Source organism: Didymella exigua (genome assembly GCF_010094145.1).
Source record: "Didymella exigua CBS 183.55 unplaced genomic scaffold M421scaffold_3, whole genome shotgun sequence".
Taxonomy (NCBI): domain Eukaryota; kingdom Fungi; phylum Ascomycota; class Dothideomycetes; order Pleosporales; family Didymellaceae; genus Didymella; species Didymella exigua.
Window position 1 is genome coordinate 1,468,535 of NW_022984777.1, and position 14,260 is coordinate 1,482,794.

At 53.1% G+C, this 14,260-nt stretch overlaps 7 protein-coding genes across 7 annotated transcripts; 3 read left to right on the top strand and 4 right to left on the bottom strand.

The window, feature by feature from the left end:
• Positions 1-1,042: 1,042 nt before the first annotated feature.
• M421DRAFT_257646 (uncharacterized protein) lies at positions 1,043-1,657 on the top strand. Its single transcript, XM_033588652.1, has one exon. It carries the CDS (start codon positions 1,123-1,125, stop codon positions 1,519-1,521), a length of 399 nt encoding a protein of 132 aa, XP_033453355.1. The 5' UTR covers positions 1,043-1,122; the 3' UTR covers positions 1,522-1,657.
• A 648-nt stretch (positions 1,658-2,305) lies between these two features.
• Positions 2,306-4,183, bottom strand: M421DRAFT_53507 (uncharacterized protein; the record flags this gene model as incomplete). Its single annotated transcript, XM_033595124.1, has 3 exons — positions 2,306-2,761; positions 2,816-3,536; positions 3,594-4,183. The coding sequence occupies 3 exons, from the start codon at positions 4,181-4,183 to the stop codon at positions 2,306-2,308; spliced, it is 1,767 nt and encodes a 588-aa protein (XP_033453356.1).
• A 100-nt stretch (positions 4,184-4,283) lies between these two features.
• Positions 4,284-5,866, bottom strand: M421DRAFT_416695 (Actin/actin-like protein). The gene is made up of 3 exons (XM_033591167.1): positions 5,531-5,866; positions 5,344-5,467; positions 4,284-5,298 (listed from the first exon to the last, which is right to left on the bottom strand). Exons 1-3 carry the CDS (start codon positions 5,852-5,854, stop codon positions 4,421-4,423), a joined length of 1,326 nt encoding a protein of 441 aa, XP_033453357.1. The 5' UTR covers positions 5,855-5,866; the 3' UTR covers positions 4,284-4,420.
• A 158-nt stretch (positions 5,867-6,024) lies between these two features.
• M421DRAFT_257674 (uncharacterized protein) lies at positions 6,025-6,500 on the top strand. Its single transcript, XM_033588653.1, has one exon. The coding sequence runs from the start codon at positions 6,073-6,075 to the stop codon at positions 6,343-6,345; it is 273 nt and encodes a 90-aa protein (XP_033453358.1). The 5' UTR covers positions 6,025-6,072; the 3' UTR covers positions 6,346-6,500.
• A 387-nt stretch (positions 6,501-6,887) lies between these two features.
• M421DRAFT_29793 (uncharacterized protein) lies at positions 6,888-7,169 on the top strand (the record flags this gene model as incomplete). The annotated part of the gene is made up of 1 exon (XM_033589084.1): positions 6,888-7,169. A coding segment is annotated over one exon (282 nt), but the record flags the coding sequence as incomplete, so codon positions are not given.
• A 922-nt stretch (positions 7,170-8,091) lies between these two features.
• M421DRAFT_1662 (multidrug transporter) lies at positions 8,092-9,851 on the bottom strand (the record flags this gene model as incomplete). The annotated part of the gene is made up of 4 exons (XM_033587724.1): positions 8,092-8,506; positions 8,564-9,101; positions 9,162-9,315; positions 9,363-9,851. The coding sequence occupies 4 exons, from the start codon at positions 9,849-9,851 to the stop codon at positions 8,092-8,094; spliced, it is 1,596 nt and encodes a 531-aa protein (XP_033453360.1).
• Positions 9,852-10,971: 1,120 nt separating this feature from the next.
• M421DRAFT_257693 (putative histidine kinase HHK15p) lies at positions 10,972-14,010 on the bottom strand. The gene is made up of 2 exons (XM_033588654.1): positions 13,327-14,010; positions 10,972-13,273 (listed from the first exon to the last, which is right to left on the bottom strand). The coding sequence occupies exons 1-2, from the start codon at positions 13,845-13,847 to the stop codon at positions 11,176-11,178; spliced, it is 2,619 nt and encodes an 872-aa protein (XP_033453361.1). The 5' UTR covers positions 13,848-14,010; the 3' UTR covers positions 10,972-11,175.
• Between the last annotated feature and the right edge of the window lie 250 nt (positions 14,011-14,260).

Consider the following 14,260-nt stretch of genomic DNA (forward strand, 5'->3'; position numbering starts at 1 on the left):
TATTTAAGCAACGTACCGGCGGATTAGTAGTTAGGTGGGTGACCACTAGCGAATACCCGCTGTTGTATGTTTTTTGCTCTTTTGTGAGCTTTCTATACTGCAAGCTTTTTGCGGCGATTTGCGAACTCTACGCTGATACAAGAGATGGCGATCTTGTATGCATTTCGAGCCAGAATGCAAGTACAAGGGGGGTGCTTGAGCGGTTGGGAATACGAGTCTGCTTGCACTGAGCATCTAGCGATCTCCTTCAAGAGAAATACTCCGAATGTGGCAAAATTGTGTTCTTGTTCATTCAGGCACTCTCCTTGTACCATGGTTCTACATTCGCGTGGCGTTGATCCCGTGCAGGCAAATATCGTCAACAGTGTGATGATTGTCTCACCAACTCTATGTGGGCAAGGGTGAAATTTTACTATTGATAGAATCGATGGCCTCAATCGTTGGAGCCGCAGTACGTGAGCAGGAAGCATTCCACCAAATCCTGACCAAGATGTTGCGGCAGACGTAGCCGCTGTATAGTCGATGGAAACTGCGCTTAGTTGCTTGCTAGCTAGGAGGCGACCGTATATACATGCCCTGAGACGTGCTAGTCCAAGGTAGTCAACAGAGGTGACAATCAAGGCCTGTCGGACCGACTTGCACCGCAACATACTCTACTCGTTCATCAAATCCCGACGTTTCATGTCTGGAGACCCCCGGGATAAAATTTATGTTCTGCTTGGCGTTGCAAGGGATTGCATTCATGGAAAGAGCCGTCTCGCACCCATTTATGGCAAGAGATTAGTGGCAGAGACATATACACTAGCCGCGGTCCAAATCCTTGAAGACTCAGATGGCTTACTCCTACTATCCTATGCTGAAGGAGACAGCTTCTGTACTATCCCTTCTCTTCCTTCCTCGGTTCCTGATTGGAGTTGCAGCAAAAATCTCGGGCTTGAAGTCACTGGCTACCAGAGATATTCAGCTGCAGCTAAAACCTCCAGAACTCTGGAAGTCAACGAGCGGGATGGTTGTCTGACAGTCAAAGGCTTTCGACTAGATGACATTGCGTTGGCCGGGGAGAGCAAGCAGGACGTCTTCAGCGGGAACACCTTTCCTAATTGGCACCTAATTATCAACGCAATGCCCTCCATACATCAAATGGGGCAGTCTCGAACCGAGGTCTTCTGGCGGACTCTAATTACGAACACGGCAGGATCGCCTCCTTGCCATCCAGACCCATATAGCTACCATTCTGCATATGTCTCCTGGATCACGTCAAAACTATCGGGGTATCTTAAGGACATGGTCCGATACACTGGGGACTCACCATTCATAAATACACTCACGGCATGTGTAGCAAACGAAATTTTCGATTCCGTACAGTCTTCAGTCAAACTGTGGACTTCAGACAATGAGTGGTTGTCTCACACAATGTATCTTTGGCTGTTCTTGACAAGAAGGCGGTATCTTGGCGTAGGCTCTGAGTCGCTTCTTGAACACGACTCGGTATGGATCATTTCCGGATTAGTGTGCCGCTGATTCTTCGAGAGGTCGAACCTGGTACTTTCCGCACTGTAGGAGGTGCCTATGTTCACGGCTTTATGAAAGGCGAAGCTTTGGAGTCGAGCCCTATCCCCAGAGACATCGTTATAGTATGATGCACAGTCGATATTTGCCATGCATAAATCGCACAAGTAACCGCCTACCCTATCTTTTTCGCAGATGTCTCTTTCGTAGATACAAGTGCAAAATCACACCGAGACTGGCAGATGCTACGGTAAGGTCCTCGCCTTTAAAATTCCGAAAAGCTTCACCAGTCGAATTTTGGTTTCAGTGAGACCCCAACCGCATTTGCAATTCCATCATCAATCCTCCTCCTGTCTACCCGCAGCAGCGTACAGATTAGATTGCTCACGCTGGCCTGCGATATCGTCTCATCGACAGAGTTGCAACCGCTACTTCGTGGCTTCTTTAACCGGCAAGGACAGTGTATGCGGAAACAGAGTTCCCAAACTGGTCGAGCAACAAATGAATAGAATCCTCCACACTCTATCGTAACCTTCTTATGATCAGGCAGCCCTAGTTTTATAAGACAATGCTTCGCTTTGCGCATCAAGTCCCAATATACTATACCAAGCCGGCGCTCTTGTTTTTTACTCACTTTGAGGAGCGGCTACTGGGAAGCAGTGGCATGCAAGACCTGGCAATCTTTCGAAAGCGCTGGTGTGGCGTAGCATGTAGGTGTACTCGGTGCTTTGACTGAACAATTGCGATTCCGCGCCCGCGATGTATGGTACAGGAAGCTACATAATATACAACAAGTCTACGCCGCGGACGACCTCTCGACAAGGAACTTTGCGCTCTGCTCGCTCAACGGCGCGCCAACGGGAACACTTCTCTCCCGCCTGCGGTGCACCCTTCCGCGGCTCTTGGAGTCCAAACCCCTCTCCCACAGCGCGTACTGCACCACCTTCTCCAGACCGGTGCTGGTCCGCTTCTCCGTCTTGGTGGGCTTGCTGCGCCTGAGCTCGACGTTGCCCAGCATCAGCAGGTCACCGAGGTCGGCGCGCTTCTTGGCCGCGGCGGCCGAGGGGAGAACCTGCGTCTTGGCGCGCTCGCGCAGTATCTGGCCCTCGACGTGCAGCGTGCTGAAGAGCGAGGTGGGCGCGGGCTTGGCGGCGGTGCGCAGGTTGCTGTACAGGTCGCCCAGGGTGCGGGCCGAGGTGAGCTGGGGGTCAGGGATGCGGGCGCCGGTGAGCTGGAGCAGGCGCTTGAACAGCTGGCAGGGTGTTAGTGTGCGCACTCGTGTGTGGGGAATGTTCAGGGGGCTTACGGCGAACTTGACGGCGTTGTCGGTCAGGGGCACGTGGCGCCACATGACCTCATTGACCTGGGCGGCGGCGTTTTCGGCGTCCAGACGGGCTTCGCTGCGCAGGGCGGTGATGGCGTCGGTCAGAGACTGGGCGCGGGACTCGAGGTCGGCGTGGCGTGAGGGCGCGGGCGCGGAGGGAGCGTGTGTGGGCTGTACCGGGACCTTGTCTGCAACCAAGACGACTTCCTCGACGGCCTGCTCGACGACGGCCTCAGCGGGCGTCTCGACAGGCTTCGCGCGGGGAACGGGGCGGTTGGACATGAAGTCGAACACTTTGGCCGAATCCTGCTTGACGACGGCGGCGCGCTTGAACTCGGGCGTCGCGGGGTCCATGACGGGCACGGCGTCGGGCGCGGCGTCGACGACGAGCAGCTCGTCGACCTCCAGCGGCTCGTCGACCTCCAGCGGCTCGGCGGCATCCCACTCGGGCGTCGCCTGGATGAGCTTGAGCAGGTCCTCGGCGCTCCGGTGCGCGGGAAAAGCCAGCGCGAGCTCGCCCGAGGGCGTGTGGTGCAGCTTCACGTGCTTGACCCAGCTCGGGCGCCTGTAGACGCCCTGGTTGGGCAGCTTGCTCAGGTCGAGGTCGAGCCCGGCCTGCTGCAGCGTGTAGACCTCGGCGACGGCCTGTGCAAACGCCTTGCGCAGCTTGATGGGGTCGGAGGTGCGCTTGTTGACGCCGAAGCTGCGGATGTTAGCCCTTCATGCACGTCTGCTGTCGCTAGAATCAGGACTCGCATACTTGAACTCGGTGTACGGTCGGCCCGTCACGTGATGAACCGTCTGCGCCATCAGCAGATTCTCGTCGCGCAGCGTGTACGGCGTGCCGGTCCACTCCTCAATCTGGTCCGCCATGGCCAGACTCAGCGGCGTGTACGTGCGCAGCGTCAGCTTCTCAAACTCGCGCGCCATGTCGCCCTCGTCCTTGCGCGCCAGCCACGCCTCGCCGCCGACGTGCTTGAGCTTGTGCCCGTGCTTGGCCTTCCGGTACGCGGGAAACGACGGCGCCGCCTCCTCCTCGAGCACCTCCAGCTCCTCGCCCTGGTCCTCAGGCGCGATCCGTACCGGCGACGTCGGGTCGTAGGGGTCGACGTGGGCTCCAATCGGCTCGGATTCGCCCAGAAGTCGCTTCTGCCATCGTCGCACAAACTGCTGGTGCTTCTTCTTGTCCTGCTTGCCGGCGGGCAGGAGGAACGCGGGTGCGGGAGTCGATGAGAAGGCGCGCCGTGTGCACAAGGGCGAGGCCGTCCGTTGGCGCACTGTCGACTGGAACGCGGCCGAGGCGTCGATTGCCCGCGGGGCGCGCGTTATCCTGCGCATTGGGGCGGCCATGTGGTGATGGACGGCGTGCGATGTCGAGACGGCCATGCTCGAAATGTTCGTCGCCCGTCGCCGCTCCATTGACCAATCAGCGACCTGTAACTTCCGCCATCACGTGCATCTCTCCATCATCACCGCTCCTCCAAACTTCACGAGTTGAGTTGCTGATTCATATTATAAACGTACAGCAGGCATAGTCTGCGTGAAACAGAAACACTTTCTCACCTCTCACCTCTCACCTCTCACCTCTCACCTCTCACCTGCAAACCTCCGCCCCAGCCAGGTCGACCCTTTCTCGTCATACTCGGCCTTGCTGACCAGCACTTCCGTCAGCAACTCCGGCTGGCTCGCGAACCGCGCAGCCCCAAGCCAGCCATGTTTGACAGGATCCTCGGCTCGTGCAATGTTGACGAGATACTCGATAGGCACAAGCTTCCTGAGCTCAGCTTCTAGCCGTGGCATAAAGCCCTCGATGAGTGAGTTGCCTCCAACCACCACCATGTTCGCCAGCAGTCCGACCCTGAGCGCCTCAGGAAGACCACTGAGGCTCTCCATGACCGCACCTGGGATACCGCATTCTTGGATGCCAATGTCTGACGGATTGAACAGCAGCTCTGGGACAGCGAATCTCTCGTTGCCCAGTGGCAGCAGATCCTCCCTCGGCCCTTGCACAGGCTGCATGCCGCGTCTCATCCGTGACTTTGCGGCATCGTGGGGTCGTGCGTGCCCGTGTATCGCGTTCTCGTAGTCTGGCAGCACGTAGTCGACCACCACACTGCTGTCCAGCTCTCTTCTGTCGCCTAGGCGTCCTTTCCACGTCCGGTCGAGGTCCTTGGCGTACTGTTGCGGAGAGGGCGTGACGTATGAAACTGCCTCTTTGATCTCATTGAGGAGGTATGTCTCCTCCATCATGTTGTAGTGCCGTAGCGAGGACAGCTCCTTCATGTAATTTGTGAGTAACTTGCCGCCGACTGTGAGACGACGCACTGCTGATTGCAAAAGCTTTCCGTCGTATAGCGGTAGAATTGTAGTGTCTGTGTATGAGGTGTCGATGACGAGGAGGCACTCTTGCGGTAGCGGAGACGGCGATGCAGCGTCCGGAGAGTTATATGCGGCCATTGTGGGCCCTACACCGTTAGCTGTAGCACATATATGCAATGCATGATACGTACCTATGCAGCGATAGTACGCTGCGAACTCGAATTGCTCGAACACGATCTCATCGCAGTTCTTCTGCAATTCTTTAGGACAATTTGGCTTCTCCATCAACATCAGATTCGTCTCTCTCGGTTCACACTGCGCTCAGTCAGCTTTGTGTTCGTATCCTCCTTCCACCGGCGACCGCGTTGGCGTACCTACCCTCAGCGCCTTCCCTGCGCCCATGAACTCATGCTCCCATATCGCCTTCTCCGCCTCCCAATTGACGATGAACCCCTTCTCCACCGGTCGCCGAAACGCGAGCTCACCAAAGTCTTTGCAGTCATCGAGTTCTGACGCTGTGTATGTGCATTTGTCGCGGTGGCTGCGCGCAATGCAATTCGGTATTACGCTGCAATCATCGTAGCTTGGTGCGGTTGTGGAGTGGGTGGGGACGAGACCGGCTTTGAGTGTGTAGGCGCCGTTATCGAGGACGAGCGTTTTTTTGATCGCTGGCGCTGATTTACGTGAGCCCTTGGGTGGCATTGTGTATCGTTGTGGTGTGGTCTGTTGATGACAAACGCTTGGGGAACTTTTGGATTGGGAAGGCGCGAACTCGCGGTATCACGTGTCAAGACTTCGCTTCGATCGCCTCTTTAATCTCAAATCCCTCACACACCGAAGCTTACATGTTGCATCAAGCGGTGACATTACAATGAAAATTGAGTGCGGAAAAGTCATGTTTACCGTCTATAGCCGAGCGCATGCCTGCAGCATGTGCGGCTCTCTTTCTCGCAGCCTCCAAGCTCGAGTGGCTAAGCCCCAGCACAGCAACCCCCAGGTCCTGGGCGAGCGCAACTGGCCCTGTTGACTACAACGATACCATCACCTCCTCCTGCTTCGGGAAAAGGTTGAGTATTCACAGGAGCTGTGATAATACTTCGCAAAAATCACTGTGCTGCTTCACCTTCTGGAATCGATGGGTTCGAAGTGATTGCAGACGGCTTGCCCACCATTCGTCGCCTCTTCGTCAATAGGTCAATCAAGTGTAAAGCTATGGAGCAAATTGTTGGTAGCCTCGCCCCCGGTCCACGACATGTATACAAGACCTACCTCGCCCGTCCTCCTCTAGCAAAAGGCCTCTTTGACCGGACTATTTTCCGAGTCGGAGAGTCCGAATGACATACTGTCCCTACTGAAGATCACTGCCTATGCTTGAGTCATCTGCATCTTTGACTGTGACAGGAGCTCATATTGTTGGTGTTGGGGAAATCTCTAGGATGATCTTACTGCACTGAAGCATCGTCTTGTGTGAAATCAGAAGCATGACAGAAGACACTGGCCCCAAGTCGAGTGGTATGACATAGAGACAACTATGCAGCGGTTTTTATGGCAAGACTCAAACGTTGTCCCCGTATTTTGAGCTTGTGGCTAACGCGGGCTCGAAGTGGAAAACATCGTATATTGACATGATGAGATGCAGCTTCAAAGGGCAAAACAGACGTGTCGGAATGTCCTGAAAAGTTTATCGGCAAGAGAAGAACGTTCTTGAAAAGACTTTCTCTACGACTCCCCAGAACACGGCACCATTCGCCTCTTCTTCCTCCGCATTCAGCTCCTGCACAACTTTGCCCGGGTAATGACCACCCGATTCTCATTGACATCGTACTCCCTCAACACCGTTGTGGCTATGACCTTGCTGGGTACACATCGTAAAGAAGCATGCTCACACGACTGGCCCTTACGTGACAAAGTGACACACGTCTTCGCCGTATTTATTGGATATGTCTATGTCGCTTTCCTGATTCTGCAGTCCATACTCGCCTTCGGCAACTGCTTTAAATGGTCAAAGAAGACATACAAGGCCCATTTTGTAGTTCTTGGTATGATCCACTCCTATTTTCTGATCCTGACCGTCTACCTCATTTACCTCGCCTTCAGCTCAAGCCTATTGAGGATCAGACCTCACTCGCCTCGGGTAAAATGTGCTTCGACGGGGTCTTTGGCGGTAAAACTGGTTGGTGGTACCTCGAATCTTGGCACATGTCCCACTCTTTCCCACAAGGTCTAGTCCTCACGAGCTCATACAACAGAATCTTAGTGGTGTATACGCTCAGCAATCGGCACGAAGTAAGCTGGGAAACAAAGGCGTCTGATGTCGCCGAGATCTTCCATCTACACAGATCGTTGCTGGTTGAAAAGAGTTGTCAAGGAGATCCTGCACGAGCCGGAACATATTAACGGCAAGTTCGGGAAGGTGATCAGATGAGAATTAACACCAATCCTGGCAGGAAACAGGAGACCAGAAAAGAAAGACACAGAGAAATCGTACAAGAGCTTCAGAACTGGTTTAAAGTACTCGTGGCTGCTGTTAAGCAACGTCCTGATCTTGGTAGCAGCAACTGTCAATTTCACCACTGTGGGATTGGGGTAAGTTTGCCGCGCAGCAAGAACTATAGAGCGCTACGAACAATTCCTAAAACGTGTAAAAAACTCGTAAACCAATGCACTTGCAGATTATGCTGTGGGTGACTACATTCCTGCCGCTGATCCAATTCTTCAGCTTCCTGTGGTTCCTGGGAAGGGACACGCATAAGGTTTTCGTCGGGAGGAGAGTCATGATTGGGGCTGCATCAGCCGTATTGACGGTTTCTGGGAGATGGGGTACGTAGTAGGATGTAATAAGTCTGATTCAGGAGTGTCTCGATGAAGACAAGGATTCATCCCTTCGACAGTATACGCCCTTGCCTTATGAACACCGCGTATGTAAGCGTTTGAAATTCCTAGGCCGGGAGATTGTCCGCTTTGCTGAGTCGTCTAACGTTGTCTGCCTTCCTGTCTTCTGCAAGGATTGAGGCAAATTTACTCGCCTTCCGGATCTCCGGCCCTTTATAGTAAAAAACGTAGATCGGCACAACAACAAGACAGGATAATCCTGCCAGTGTTGTGGTTGCTAGCTCTGATGGACGGGTTTGGCTGAGGTTGTGGTACAGAGGCGCTGCGTACATTGCGGATATACCAGCGAGGAAATCGCGAGCGAATGCATTGCCACCAGTAGCAGAAGCCGCGTACGGGCCGTAGGCTGCAATCATGTAGTCGACGGACGAGTAGTAGATGGCGAAGTTGGCGAGACCCACTAAAAAGCTAAAGATGAAGGGCGCGATCCAATGTGTCTGTGGTGGTCCAATGCAGGTCCATCTGTGGTAGTTAGCACTGGGCTCGAATGAGGGGAGAGGGAAGGGGGATGGAACTAACGCAAAGCCAATGAGACCAATGGGCTCAAAGATCGCAAGCCACAACAAAGGCTGCAGACGTCGTTCAGGCGCGTAGTAGTCGGGGCCATGTCTCTTTATTCGAGATTCATTTCGCCAAAAAATGGGATAGTACAGGAAATAGGTAAAGACGTAGGACGCATTGATCGGAATAAACGCCCAGGCAACCTGAAGGGTGCCGAACCCAAAGTTGGTTGGGTATGTGATCGCGAAAGCCTCCAGAAACGTGAAGATCAGAGCATCAGAGAAGCCTGAGAGAAGAGATAAGAACAAGACGATAGGTTCGCGCACGAACATCTCGAAAGGCCGCAACCAGATCTTACCAGCTTCCTTCAGCGAGATGCGCGGCTTCTTGAGCTCGTTCGGGCCGTAGATGTTGGGGTCTTCACCACTCTCGCGACGTCGCTTCGCCTCGCGATCCATCAAGATTGTGGAGCGACTTTCGGGCATGAAGAAGTGCACAGCTTGGACCACAACGCCGAAGATGAGTTGGATCCAGAAGTTCCACTGCCATGACAGGTCTGATCATCATCATTAGTATGCTGCATGCTTGAAAATTCCAGTTGGCAAGCTACACTCACATTTCTCGATAGGACCTCCGATCACGCCTCCGATACTGGTACCGATCGTAGAAGATAAAACGATGAAGAGCAAGGGCCAGTGCTGGGTTTCCGGTTCGTAGAGATCAGCGATCAATCCGAGCGTAACGCTACCTCCCGCTGTAGACAAACCGCCCTGGGAAAGATCAGCATGGTCAATGCCGTACATTCGAGTCAACTTACAAGGGCTCGACAGACGACGATAGTGGCGTAGTTGGGTGCGACCGAGTTGGGAATTTGCCAGATGTTGATGAAGAACAAACTCAGCTGCAGAATTGGCCACCTGCCAAACTCCTCTGACCAAGGAGCCCATAGCTCGCAACCAAACGAGTACATAATTAGGTAGATCATCTGACCGACTCGGGCTTGCTGATCGCTGATGTCGAAGTGTTCAACCAAGGGTTTGACGGCACTTGGGTAGACCGAAGTGTTGAAGTTCATGGATATCTGAATACCAGCAATTGATGAAAGATACATGGCCTTCTTCCACTTTGGCCATGAGTAGGCCAGCCTATCCCAGCAATCCCATTCCTTCAGTTCGCGACGGCCCTCTGCGTCAGGAATCGCGGGTGGGCGCGTAGACGGATGCGGAAGCTCGCTGTCTTCGAGGTCCTGGGGACTGCTGTTCGACTTCTCATCGTCGCTCTTCTCGCGCAATGAGTTGGGCCGCATTGTTGCTAGCGTGTCTTTTGCAGAAGATGGTTTTGAAGAGGCCGGTGTGGGGGATGACTGTCTGGATTTCTCCTGCCCGAACATCGTGACGAATCTTGGGCGAAAGCTTCAGTACACAACGGGGTCAGAAGAGGACTATTGGTTCCTTTTCAAGCAAGGCAGTGAAAGAGTCTCCGCAGAAGGATTTGCTTAGGTTGATTCTAATTCAACGCCCAGCACAACACCATCCACCACTCCACTCTTCACGGTGGGCCAGGCCGATGTAAATGACTGCAAAGACAAATGAATTATGCGTCTGTCATTTGCAGGTTGCTTGGCTCAGATTTTCACAGAATCGCCGATGTGCTCTGTGTTGCAGAGTGGAGACCTTTGAGGTGTTCTTGGGCGATCATGGTTTGTTGGAGAGTGGTGGCCCGTTTATATGACGAAACGTTCGGGTGTGTTGCGAAAACTTCGACGTTTATATTCCTCCTCACCAGCTGCGTGGGAAGGGGCATGGCAAATCTCATGCGGCTGAAAATAAGCCCTGCCACCAAAAGCCAAGCGGTGTTGAGAGGCAAAAAGCTCCCGAGATCGTGCGGCAGAAGTATTGAACTTATGTCCCGCGGATGTGACGTCAAGCCGGGGGCGCGACCCACGCTGGGCCAGGCGAGTTTAGCCGCAACACCAATTCACGATCGTCACTTCTTGTGCATTTGTCGAATTCCGGATCCCATCTGTTGCAACCCCCTCGAGTTAGGCCCTCAGAGCCTGTGCGCTTTGGCTGCACGATGGGCCGGATTGCGAGTGGACAGGATAATCTGTGGAAGAGGTGAAAATGTGGAGCTGATCGTGGAGGTATTTATCGATCGCGCAAAACCTCAGTAACGGTCTTGGCAGCTCTGTCACGCTCCATTGCCACATCTGATACGTCGTAGCAGGATGTCGCATGGCCATCTTCGGGAGTCTCTTTCGAGCCCTCAGCAAGACCAGTCTGCAGTGAAAGAGTATCAATTCGGAGCTCCCGCAATGAGTGTATGTAACTTGTCCATAAGATCTTTCACTTTGAAGGGCTTCTGGACAACGTCATCCTATACCATGGTTAGTACGATGCTATATTTCGCCCATAAGAGACAAGTACCGAGCCAGCTTCGATTGCTGCTGTGATCTGCTCGTCACGGACGTTTGCAGTCACTGCGATGATCGGGAGATGTTTTCGCGCTCGTACTCCTCTTGCCAAAGGATTTCCAAGAAGACCCTCACCATGCAGCTCTTTCTGCCGTATTAAGCGGGTAGCTGACAGACCGTCCAAGACCGGCATCTTGACGGTAAAATTAGTACATTCTCAAAAGCTGCTTGCAAGCATTGTACTCACCTCGGAATCCATGAGTACGGCATCGAACGTCTTCTCGTCTAAACTCTGTAACGCTTCGAGCCCGTGATTAGCGACTTCAACCACACATCCTGCTTGTCGCAATTGCTTGCTTAGGACCTGTTGGTTGATTATGTTGTCTTCTACCAACAGGACATTTAGCCGCTGTGTCGTTGGCTTGGAGCCCTGCTCTATTGACGGCTTAGTGAGTATCACATGTTCTGTTGTCCTGCGACGGACTTTTATATAGAATCCGAAAGTTGTGCCCAGCCCAGGCACAGAAAACACCCCGATCTCACCACCTTGTTTCTCAGCAAGCTCTTTCGAGATGAATAGACCGAGTCCACTGCCTCCATAGGTCACATGCGTCTTGATATTGGCTTGTGAAAAACGTTGGAAAATCTTAGCAATGCCGCCACTGTCCATACCAATCCCGGTATCCTGGACAGTGAAATTGAGGAATATCTGTTCCCCTGTGCCCCACTCTGGACCATTCATATCAATGCTTGGTTTGCTATCGGCCCAGGTCATGTTGTCAGGAAAATAACTCCGCGGACTCGACAAGCTCGCGCCGTACTTGATTGTTATGGAAGGATCATTGGAGCCTTTCACAAACTTGATGGCATTCGTGAGCAAGTTGATGAAAATTTGTGTAACTCGGGATGGATCCAGAGAGACCTGAGTGACAGAAAGGTCAGACATAGATGGATCGGCGTCGACTTTGCAGCGAATTGAGTTGCTTCCCAGCTCGGCTTCGAACATGCCTACAACAGAACTGACCAGGCTTGAAGGCGCAACTGGTGCTGGTGTGATGGACAGCAATGTCGAATTGAGCTTGCTGAGCGTTAATACGTCGTCCAGTATACGTCTCTGGTGCGTGGCACATTGCAGGATGATCTTAGCCTTTTCCTTATTGTCTGCGAGGGTCGCAGAGCACTCCGCTGCAATCCTAGCGGAGCTGTGCTTCTCGGTCATCGCAACAATGGCGTCGGCGCAGTGCATGATAGCACCCAAAGGATTTCTCATCTCATGAGAGACGAAATCGACGAAAGCCTCCAGTTGTTTCTTCCCTTCTCTTGCCTCCATCGCTGATCGAGCATGGAATTTCTCGGCCCATTTCAACCGAGAAATATCAGTGGTGCAGGCCATTATTGACCGAACCCGACCGTTTGAGTCGCAATAAGGAAACCCAAGAACCTGAATGGAAGCTGGCATCTCCTCGCCAGTTGGCGCTGTGTACGTCCGCTTCAGGCGGAACTCGGCATTTACATGTTCCATACCTGAGATAAGATTGTTCCATAGTCCCTCCACCTGTGGAAGGTCCTCTTCTAAGTAAACATCGTAGAAGGAATAGTTGGCTAGATGCTCATCTGCACTTCTTCCTGCAAGCTGGAAGTAATGCTCGTTGGCCCAAAGCATCTGACCTTCGTTAGAAACGTGGCACATGCCCACTGATGCATGGTTCACGAGATGGCGAAGCTGGAGATTAGAGAAGGCTAGGTCGGACTCGAGCTGCTTGCGACGACTCTCAGCAAGCTCGAAGTTCACAGCCGCAGAGAATATGGTGGAGACCATGTGGCTCAGGTCGGTTGCAAACTGGCGACAGGCGTCACCAAAGGGCCTGAAGGGGTTCAAGCCAATGACCAGGTATCCAAAAGTACGATCGAGGCTTGTGATGGGCAATATCGCGATTTTCTCAGACGGCGCCCCCCATCCTTGCCAAGACACGGATCGAAAGCGCTCGTCAAAGTTGATGAAGCAAGGCCCGCATCTCGCACGTCGTAGATCAGGAACCAGTCCCTTGCTGCTAGAGAGCTCTGCAACTTTTACCAGCAATTGGTGTCCTTCAGGTAGCCCAATGTGACCCTGCAACTCGAGTGTAGTCAGCTCGGTGTCACCTCTCACTTGATATAGCATGGCTAGCGGCACATCGTAACTATTTGTCGTCAACGTGGCAAGGACGTGATCGGTGACAGCATCGACGTTTTGGGAGGGAACAGCAGCAAGTTTGTTCAACATAGATGTGCGACGGTCGGCAAGCTTCTGTTCGGTGACTTCAAAGGCTGAGTTGCTGGAAAGGAATGTCAGCCTTCAGCATCATGGCAGGGCAAGTTCACAGCTTACTAGAAACCCAATGGACGATCATGCGGACCTATGGGAACAAAAGATCCCGAAAAAAAGGCCTCCTCCTTCCACCCATTTCGCTCAACGAGTAAGGGCGCATCCGAGGTGACATTTTGCCCAACACCGGTCTTTATGCTTTCTTGGCACATCGCACGAATTTGAGGCCAGATTTCAGGAAAACTCTCTGCATACGTCGAGCCCATAAGCGTGGGGTGCACTCCGTGGCACATTGGGGCGAACGCGTCGTTGTAGATGGCAACATACTCCGGTCCCCACCACAAACAAGCGGGTCGCGAGTCTGCGAATACAAAGTTTGCGAACAGTTGCAAAGTGGAATCCCAATCTTGCAGTGACCCCAGGCCATTGCGAGTCCAGTCGGTTTCGCGAAAGAGACGTATGTGATCTGTATCGGCAAGATTCTGTGTCCAATCGTAGCGAGCGGCGCCGGGCGCTTCTGAGGACCCGCGGGGTTTACCGTCCATCAGTGGCAGCGATGTCTGCTGCTGTGCGCTGAGATGCATGGACCATAAAGTTTCATGGGACCAGTCCTCGCAATTGTAGAGAGGTAGATGGTGGGCGCATGATGGGAAAGCGGGAGTGCGCGCTGCGAGGACTTCAAGCTACCTACTGAGCTACCGGTACCTACTTTGCGATCGGCTACCGTGTCCGTGCGCACAACGCCCGGAGTCACACAACGCCCGCTTTTTACTAGTAAAAGTAGCAAAATCTAGCATCTTTAAAGCTGGATAACTCTTTATCTAGCTAAGAAATAGAAGTACTTTATTAGAGTTACTATAACGTACCTCACGGGCGAGTGGCCGGCCCGGGCGAGTGTCCGGATTTTGCCAAGACCACACCAAACTTCAACTTGTCTTGCATATTACAGCAAGTTACTGCAAGTTACTGTAACTTACAGTATACAGCACTAATCTAC

Excerpts from the sequence above, each read along its gene's own strand:
- M421DRAFT_257646 (XM_033588652.1), top strand. The coding sequence starts at position 1,123 with ATGCCCTCCATACATCAAATGGGGCAGTCTCGAACCGAGGTCTTCTGG.
- M421DRAFT_416695 (XM_033591167.1), bottom strand. The coding sequence starts at position 5,854 with ATGCCACCCAAGGGCTCACGTAAATCAGCGCCAGCGATCAAAAAAACG. Across the intron at positions 5,468-5,530 it reads GCGCAGGGAAGGCGCTGAGG|TGTGAACCGAGAGAGACGAA; the intron begins GTAGGTACGCCA and ends GACTGAGCGCAG. Across the intron at positions 5,299-5,343 it reads AGCGTACTATCGCTGCATAG|GGCCCACAATGGCCGCATAT; the intron begins GTACGTATCATG and ends CTAACGGTGTAG.
- M421DRAFT_257693 (XM_033588654.1), bottom strand. The coding sequence starts at position 13,847 with ATGCATCTCAGCGCACAGCAGCAGACATCGCTGCCACTGATGGACGGT. Across the intron at positions 13,274-13,326 it reads GATCGTCCATTGGGTTTCTA|CAACTCAGCCTTTGAAGTCA; the intron begins GTAAGCTGTGAA and ends ATTCCTTTCCAG.
- M421DRAFT_257674 (XM_033588653.1), top strand. The coding sequence starts at position 6,073 with ATGCCTGCAGCATGTGCGGCTCTCTTTCTCGCAGCCTCCAAGCTCGAG.